Source organism: Rhynchophorus ferrugineus, unplaced genomic scaffold, assembly GCF_030347505.1.
Source record: "Rhynchophorus ferrugineus isolate W39M unplaced genomic scaffold, kcgeb_rfMv2 rfM1, whole genome shotgun sequence".
Taxonomy (NCBI): domain Eukaryota; kingdom Metazoa; phylum Arthropoda; class Insecta; order Coleoptera; family Curculionidae; genus Rhynchophorus; species Rhynchophorus ferrugineus.
The window spans coordinates 22,239,961-22,250,077 of record NW_027472580.1 but is presented as its reverse complement, the minus strand read 5'-3'; the positions used below and the strand labels follow the sequence as shown (position 1 = coordinate 22,250,077).

The following is a 10,117-nucleotide window of genomic DNA, read 5'->3' as shown; positions in this document are numbered from 1 at the left end:
GTTTTATTTATTTAAAATTTTTTATTTGTTTAAAATTTAATTCAAATTTTAAATAAATAAAACAATTCGTACGGCTTAAAAGGATTTGAGTTCAAGTCATATCAAATTAAAAAAAAAAAGTTGTCTGTTACAGATGACTTTTGACAGATGACAGATGAATTGTCAAGTGATACACGAAACAAATTCGTATATCGTGTTTTGTGCAGAGTGTTTAGTTAGTTAGTGTTTGTTTAGTTCGTGATTAGTGAAAAAATAATTTATATTTGATATGCCTCCTATAAGACGAAGCAATTTAGGTAGAAGAACCAGAAATGCTATAAACCAAGCTAATTACCGATCTAATCGTACTGCACAAGAACGTGACGACGGAAATGAACGTGAAAGAATTCGGATATCACAAACGCGTGAAGCGCGAGCGCGACATTCAACTAATAATCGCGTAAGTTTGAATCCAGCTGCTTTCAGTTACGATGTGTCAATTGACTACAGTAACTACCAATGTGTTGTTATTGGTTCTATGAACTTGGTTTGCTCACACTGTAAGGCATTAAAATACAAAAACGAAGCCAATGGATTGTGTTGCGCAAATGGTAAAGTGAAATTGATACAATTGGATCCACCACCAGAACCATTGTACTCATTGGTTTCAGGAATAGGAACAGATTCTATACACTTTTTGACACATATTCAACAATATAACAATTGCTTTCAAATGACTTCATTTGGGGCAACAAATGCAGTTCGGGAAAATTTTATGCCAACTTTCAAGGTATGTATTATAGCAGTTACTCATAATTATTTTAGCGAACAAAATTTTCTGTCACCAAAGTTAAGATGTGTTACTAATCTTCAATTTCTTAATAATTACGAAATATATCACTTAGTCATCATATTATATGGTGATTCAGTTTCAGTGACACTTTTATTATATTTTATATTTGATAGATATTAGTTAAAACTAAATATATACTTTTTAAGATCAAATATTATTTAAGTTTGATCATTGACAATCCATTAATTTATACCACACCATAATATTTTTTTTATTTACAGATACAAGGGCAAATATATCACAGAGCAGGTTCACTGTTACCAGTGTCAGATAGCGACAACAAATTCCTGCAAATTTATTTTATGGGCAATTCACCACAAGAAATTGATCTGCGTTGTGCACATAACAATTTAGTAAAAAGGTCTATTGTAGAACAATTACAAACTTTATTTCATCAACACAATCAATTGATTATATTGTTTAAAACTGCCCTGGATCTGATGCCATCCGATAATCACAAAATTGTAATCAGAGCTGATAAAACACCTGCAGGTCAACATACAAGACGTTTTAATGCACCAACTATTGATGAAGTTGCTATCGTTGTAGTTGGAGAAAACTTGGAATCCCGTGATATTGTTTTACATCGTCGGAATTTTCAATTACAACCTATAAAGGAAACACACCGCTCATATGATGCACTGCAATATCCCATTATATTTTGGCAAGGTGAAGATGGCTACGATTTATCAATAAAAATGATAAATCCCATTACAGGTAACTAAAATATTAGTTTAGCTATGGCGATAATATCTCAGTCACTATATTATGTATTTTAATTTTATATTTGACTGTTATTAAAACAAAATCTGTTTACAGGTTCTGAAACCAACAAAAAAGTCAGTTCAATGAACTATTATTCATACCGCCTAATGATTCGGGAAAATGCAGATAATCACATATTGAAATGTCGGCGATTATATCACAAATATGTTGATGACATGTATGTTAAAATTGAAACGGAGAGATTAACATTCATCAGGTTGAATCAAACCAAACTCCGATCTGAAGAGTATATTCACCTTCGAGATGCGATTAATACTGATGGAAATGCACAGAATGTCGGTCGGATGACTATTCTTCCAGCAACATACATCGGAAGCCCTCGGCATATGCACGAATATGCTCAAGATGCCATGTCGTATGTTCGTCATTATGGTACAGCAGATTTGTTCATCACATTTACATGCAATCCGCAATGGATAGAAATTAAGCAGGAGTTATTACCTGGGAAATCATCCATTGATCGTCATGATATTACAGCCAGAGTCTTTAGACAAAAGTTGAAATCTTTAATGAATTTCATCGTAAAACATAATGTGTTTGGTGAGACACGCTGCTGGATGTATTCTGTGGAGTGGCAGAAACGAGGATTGCCACATGCACACATTTTGATTTGGTTGGTTGAAAAGATAAGGCCAAATGAAGTTGATGCAGTGATATCAGCTGAAATCCCTAATGTACAAGTAGATCCTGGATTGCATGAGGTAGTTATCAAAAACATGATACATGGTCCCTGTGGAACTCTTAATCAAAATTCACCGTGTATGATGGATGGTAAATGTTCAAAACGATATCCACGGACATTAATATCGGAAACAATTACTGGTAATGACGGTTATCCATTGTATCGTCGCAGATCGACAGCAGACAATGGAAAATCAACAATTGTCAAATTAAATTAACAAGATATTGAAATAGATAATCGTTGGATTGTTCCATATTCACCCATTTTATCAAAGACATTCAAAGCACACATCAACGTTGAATCTTGCCATTCAGTGAAATCGATTAAATACATTTGCAAATATGTAACCAAAGGGAGTGATATGGCTGTGATTGGAATTGGTGCAGAGAATTCTAATGATGAAGTTACCCAATACCAAATGGGCCGCTATGTCAGTAGTAATGAAGCAGTTTGGCGAATATTTTCTTTTCCTATTCATGAGAGACACCCTTCTGTTGTTCACTTAGCTGTGCATTTAGAAAATGGACAAAGAGTGTATTTTACAGCACAGAACGCAGTACAAAGAGCTGCTCAGCCACCATCTACTACATTAACCAGTTTTTTTGAGACATGCCAAAACGATGATTTCGCACAAACATTGCTATATTCTGAAATGCCAAAATATTATACCTGGAATCAATCCTCAAGGAGATTTATACGACGGAAACAAGGAAAACCAGTTCCAGGATATACAGATGTATATTCCACCGATGCGATTGGCCGGATTTATTCAGTACATCCAAGCAATGATGAATGTTTTTATTTACGACTGCTATTAGTCAATGTACGTGGCCCAACATCATTCTAATAGTTAGGAAATGTTGATGATGAATTGTGTGGATCCTACAGAGAAGCCTGTCAACGTTTGCAATTGCTTGAAAATAACGCTCATTGGGATCAAACTCTCAATGATGCTGTAATATCATCACACGCTCATCAAGTACGAACATTGTTTTCTATAATCATATCTACATGCTTCCCATCAAACCCAATTGATTTGTGGATCAAGTACAAAGATTATATGTGTGATGATATTTTGTATCAAATACGGAATAGAATGGGAAATCCAAATATACAAATCAGTGAAGAAATTTACAATGAAGCATTGATTTCAATTGAGGACATGTGCTTGATAATGTCAAACAAACTATTAATTCAATTAGGCCTGACCGCGCCCAATCGTCCAATGCATGACGCTTTTAACCAAGAGTTGCATCGAGAAAGACTGTATGATCTCAACGCTTTGAAAGAATAAATTCAAACAAATCTTCCACTGTTAAATGAACAACAGAAGTATGTATTTGAAACTCTTATGAAAGTAACAAATGATGAAACTGGAGGGATTTATTTCTTAGATGCACCTGGTGGTACAGGAAAAACTTTTTTTATTTCATTAATATTAGCAGTTCAGTTCCAACCTTCGTAGGGTGAAGACGTATTTTCAATACGGTCCAAGCTATAAGAAGATACCTTTCTTTAAAAAAAACCCAGTATTTTATTACGGTTATTTAATTGAGTGTTAAAAACGCATAACAGACGCGGCTATCCGTCTCTCAGTGGACCTAAAGTGTAGTGAATACGTGTTTACGTGACCAGACAAAAGGACTGCATCTCATTTTTATTAGTGTTTAAAATTATTTCATCTTATTTTACAACAGTCCTTTTGAAATTCATTTATAGTATTTATAGTAAAAAACTAGTGCTAAAATAACGTAAGTGAAAAATGAAGTGCGTGAAATAAACAATGTATTTATTTTATTTTTTTTCTCCTCTGGAAGTAAATTAAATAAAATATTAAAAATTAAAAAATGGCAAACCATAGTGATTCAACCAAATCACCTGCACACTTTGATATAAGATTAGAACAAACAGCAATAACGCAAACTCCACCATCAGAATGGACTACAGTCATTAACAAAAAACGATTGAGAAGTCCAGAAGAAGAAATCGCGAGGAAACAAACAAGAATCAGTGACTATTGGTTGCAGAAACCGATAGAGACAAAAAACAGTTTTAGCAACCTGTCGGAAGAAATTGAAGAGAACATACAACCAAGCCCTGAAAAAGTTGTTCCCAAACCACCACCAATAACAGTCTATAAGGTAGGAATAATAAAAAACATCCATGACTTTTATTGAATTAAAACAGTGAGCTATGAAACAATTAAAATCCAATTGTTCGAAGCGGATCACTTTAAAGTTCTTATAAAAGAATTAGATGAAAGAAACACCCAATACCATACATTCAGGCCAAAATCCGAGAGAACATTTAAATTCGTATTAAAAGGATTACATCACGGGACGGACTTTAACACCATCAAGGTAGCACTAGCAGAAAAAGGCCACGAGGTCGTAAATATTCACAATATACGACATCACACGACAAAAAAACCTCTGCCTATGTTTTATATAGACATAAAACCTAATGGAAATAATAAGGCGGTGTATGAAATCACCAAATTGGAAAATAATATTATTAAATGCGAACCACCACATATAAAGAGAATTATACCACAATGCACAAGGTGTCAAGCGCACGGGCACACAAAGACTTACTGTCGCAAATCATATAGATGCGTAAAATGTGCAGGAGAACATAAGACAGGAGATTCTACTCGAAAAGTTCGCAATGAAAAAGTGAAATGTGTTAACTGTAATGGAAATCATCCAGCGAACTACAAGGGTTGCGCAGTTCACAAGCAACTACAGCAGAAACTCTATCCTGCCTTAAGGGAAAAAAGGCATCAACAAAAACAATCCACTACTACCAATCTACCACTACCCACCAGAACAAGTCAACCAGACATAACTTATGCCCAAATAGTTGAAAATGGTTCAGCACAAAAACGAGAGACAATATCTCAACCTACTGAAACTAGCAACATCTCAAGATTAGAAAATATGATGGCCAAACTAATGGATCAAATGAGTACGATGCTTGGTCTACTCACAACCGTCGTAAGCAAACTTGCCTAATGCCTGAAACCAATAGCTACAAAATCGCCGTCTGGAATACCAATGGGCTCCAACAACACGCCAGGGAACTAAAAATGTTCGTAAATGAACAAAATATTGACGTTATGATGGTTTCCGAAACACACTTTACGGACAAGAATTATCTGAAAGTTCCTAAATATAAGCTTTATCATACAAATCACCCTGATGATAAAGCACATGGAGGTACAGCCATAATAATTCGAGATGATATAAAGCATTTCGAAAAAGAAAAATTCCGCAAAGACTACCTGCAAGCCACCAGTATAACCATAGAGGAAGCCCATGGACCATTAACAATTTCTGCGATTTATTGCCCACCCAAACATAACAACAAGGCAGAACAATTTCAAGAATTCTTCAGTACGCTAGGTAATAGATTTATAGCAGGAGGAGATTATAATGCAAAACATTTAATGTGGGGTTCAAGAATAATAACCTCAAAAGGTAGAGAACTGCTTAAAGCCATAAGGAAAGATAACTTACAACATATCTCTACTGGTGAACCAACATATTGGCCTTCAGACAGAAATAAAAAACCAGATACAATAGATTTCTGTATTACAAAAAATATTGATCCAAAAAAGTGTCAGGCAGAATCATGCTTCGACCTGTCTTCTGATCATTCACCAATAATAGTAACAATTTCTTCAAAAATTACCATCAAAGATAAACCCCCTTCTCTGTGCAATAATAGAACTAACTGGCCCTCATTTAGAGAAAACTTAGACCAAAATATCTCTCTAAATTTACCGTTACAAACTGAAATGGATATAGAAATAGCAGCAATAAATCTTACAAAAAATATACAGGAGGCAGCATATTCCGCGACTCCCAACAGTGAAACATTTCCAAGAAAAAATACACAGATATCATGTACAATACAGAAAAAGATAGCAGAAAAAAGAAAGTTACGACGAAATTGGCAACAGCAAAGGACTGAAGAGAATAAAAGAAAATTTAATAGGGCCATAAAAGAGCTGAGAGATCTAATCCAAATCGAACAGAACCAAGGCATTCAAGAATACCTAGAAAACTTGACATCAACTGAGGCTACAGACTATTCGTTGTGGAAAGCAACAAAAAAGCTTAGGAGATCCCAGCAGCATAACCCACCTATTAAAACAAGCGAAAATAATTGGGCGAGAAGCAATAAAGAGAAGGCCGACATTTTCTCAAAACACTTAAAAAATGTTTTTAAACCTTTCCAGTCTCAGCTACATAAAGATGACGAAAATAAAATTACTAGCTTTCTAGATTCGCCATTTCAAATGGATTTACCGCACGAGAAATTAACGGTCAAAAAAGTTAAACATACAATAATGAGAGAGATTAATATTAAAAAAGCTCCTGGTTATGACTTAATTACTGGCAAAATTTTAAAAGAACTATCAGAAAAGGCTATAAAACTATTAACATATATATTTAATGCTATGCTACGAATTAATTACTTCCCTAGTATCTGGAAAGTAGCTAAAATATTAATGATACTTAAACCAGGCAAAATACCAGAAGATGTGACCTCCTACCGACCTATAAGTTTATTACCAATAATCTCGAAAGTTTTCGAGAAATTATACATAAAAAAACTAAACTATATAATAGAAAAAAGAAAAATTATTCCAGAACATCAGTTTGGCTTTCGCAATAAGCATGGGACCATAGAACAAGTGCATAGACTTGTAAACCAAATAAACGCTGACCTAAATGCCAAAAGATATTGTTCGGCTGCTTTCCTAGACATATCTCAGGCTTTTGACAAAGTATGGCATACGGGCTTGCAGGTTAAACTAAAGAAACTTCTCCCTCATCCGGACTATCAGCTACTAAAATCTTATCTCACTGACAGACATTTTATTGTAAATCAAGGCGATGAATATACCGAACTAAATCCCATATATTCAGGAGTTCCGCAAGGTAGTGTACTGGGTCCAGTACTGTATCTTCTGTATACGGCTGATCTGCCCACCACAAAAATAACTACTGTGGCAACATATGCAGATGATACAGCAATCTCAGCATCCCATGAAGACCCAGTCACAGCATCAATAAACCTACAAACCCACCTGGAGCAAATACAATTATGGTTGAAGACATGGCGCATTAAAGCCAATGAATCAAAATCCACGCATATAACGTTTACCCTGCGTAGAAGAACATGTCCACCAGTAAATATCAATCATCGTCAACTCCCCCAAGCAGAGCATGTTAAATATCTTGGTATGCATTTAGATCGACGCCTAACCTGGAAGAAGCACATACTCTCTAAACGGAAACAACTAGGACTAAAATTATATCAAATGTATTGGCTCATTGGGCGCAAATCCAAGTTATCATTAGATAACAAGGTATTGCTGTATGAGTCTATACTCAAGCCCATTTGGACATATGGAATTCAACTATGGGGTACCGCTAGCAAATCTAATATATCCATCATTCAACGGTTCCAAAATAAGGTGTTGCGTGCCATTGTTGATGCTCCGTACTATATTTCAAATAAAGTGATCCAACGCGATATTCCTCTAGAACCTATAACGAGTGTAATCCAACGTGTTTGTGTGAAGTACTTCGAAAGAGTGTCAGTGCATCCCAATGTACTCGCTAATCAGCTGAATATGCGACGTGATAGTGAAGTGCGTAGACTAAAACGTTTAACACCACCTGATCTGATTACTGGACATATGTAGAGTTTAGAATAAGCATTAGAATAAGACTAATTAATTAAGATAATATTTTATACAGAAGATTGCTTAATGAAGTGATTTTCTACATGCCATGTATATATAATATAAACAGAAGAAATACTTATTGCCAATAGGGCAGATTGTGGACTCACGAAGAGTAATAAAAAAAAAATTAATATTAGCAACAATTCGCTCACAAAATAAAATTGCACTTGCACTCGCTTCGTCGGGAATCGCAGCAACTTTGCTTGAAGGTGGTCGAACAGCCCATTCAGCACTAAAATTGCCATTAAATATGCAAAGCAATGAAACTCCAACCTGCAACGTTTCGAAGAACTCTGCAATGGCAAAGGTTTTGCAGCAATGTAAATTGATTGTTTGGGATGAATGCACGATGGCACATAAAAAATCTTTGGAGGCTTTAGACAGAACCTTAAAAGATCTACGTAGCAATAATAACCGATTTGGTGGTGCAATGATTTTATTAGCAGGAGATTTTCGTCAAACATTGCCAGTGATTCCACGATCAACGCCAGCTGATGAACTCAATGCATGTCTAAAGTCCTCCAATTTGTGGAAACATGTTAAAGTACTTCATTTAAGCAAGAATATGCGTGTCGAGTTGCAAAATGACCAATCTGGAAACATATTCTCTAAACAACTCATTGACATTGGTAATGGCAAATTTCCTATAGACATGTTGACGGCTTGCTTTTGCTATGACTATAAACAAGTCCCAGGGGCAATCATTAAGTGTTTGTGGTATTAATCTAGAAAACCCATGTTTCTCACATGGTCAATTGTATGTTGCCTGTTCCCGTGTTGGAAAACCATCAGATTTGTTTATCTATGCGCCAGGTAATCAAACAAAAAACATCGTATACCACAAAGCAATATAATGATAATAATAATAATAATTATGATTCACATGATTAACAATAAAGCGATTACTTACTTTTCAATCCTTATATATGTTTTATTTAATTATTTTTTATTCACAACGCCCTATCACCAGGGTGATGGTTCTGTTCAGGAGAATTTTTTAAAATACGTAGGCACAAAAACTGCCACATTACAAATCTTTTTGACAGGACGAAGTCTGTCGGGTCAGCTAGTTTACTATAATTTTAAAATAAATTATAATTCATAACATTTTAGTTCAATTATTTTATTTAAGTTAGAATTTTCTTGTATGTCAAAGCCAAACTGAACTGAAATTCAGAGTTGATACGGCAACATTGCGACGTTTTGACGTAACGAATTTAGATGACATATGTTTAAAACTTTTTTGAATATACTATAGTTGAATTCCGTACGGTATTAACCATAATACTTATCACACCATTGTTTGACTTTAACAGCATTTTACGCAGAAATAAACCCATGTTGAACAGGTATGCGACATTTTTAAATCATTGTTTCAAAAATAACAAAAGTTGTAAACTAATACTTTAAATAAAATGCATTTTTGACAGATATTATTTGAAGATTAGATTATTGAATTCTATAATAATATGAAAGTTAAGGTAATATATAAATTAACAACCAACATCTCATTTTTTGCTTATGTCATATTTTATATTTAACAAATTATTATTATTATATTTCTTATATTGCGTTGTTTTATTTTTTTTATTAATATATTTTAAAGTCGCCTTTTTCCAACTATGGGTTTATATGGACTGTGCCCTAAGTTTAACGTGGGCTCCGAATCACGGTCCTCAGCATTAAGCCTACCGACTGGCGAGTGACCAACTTAGAACTCGTCCTAGAACACATCCGATCTTACCCAGCCTGGTTACTGGCGTGACTGGAATCATTTTCCTTGTCGGATTTTACACTCTTGCTAGAACCTTCACAAATTTTAAAACATCACAAACATAAATTTGCGACCATGCCCCAACAGGATTCGAACCCACGGCTACCGGTTCACCCGGCCGGTAGCCACGGCCGCCTTTGTTTTATAATTAAGTGGGCTGATTAATAATTAAACTTGGAGGAACAATAAGTTATAAATAAATAGGTTATATATTTATTCGCCTATTATATTATTTAATCACAAGTATAATTTTCGTTAAAAAAACACTACCGAAGAATCATA

At 34.7% G+C, this 10,117-nt stretch overlaps 1 protein-coding gene across 1 annotated transcript; it reads left to right on the top strand.

The window, feature by feature from the left end:
• The first annotated feature begins 988 nt into the window (after positions 1-988).
• Positions 989-8,978, top strand: LOC143206491 (uncharacterized). The gene is made up of 3 exons (XM_076419060.1): positions 989-1,549; positions 1,652-3,744; positions 8,199-8,978. The coding sequence occupies exons 1-2, from the start codon at positions 1,135-1,137 to the stop codon at positions 2,515-2,517; spliced, it is 1,281 nt and encodes a 426-aa protein (XP_076275175.1). The 5' UTR covers positions 989-1,134; the 3' UTR covers positions 2,518-3,744; positions 8,199-8,978.
• The last annotated feature ends 1,139 nt before the right edge of the window (positions 8,979-10,117 follow it).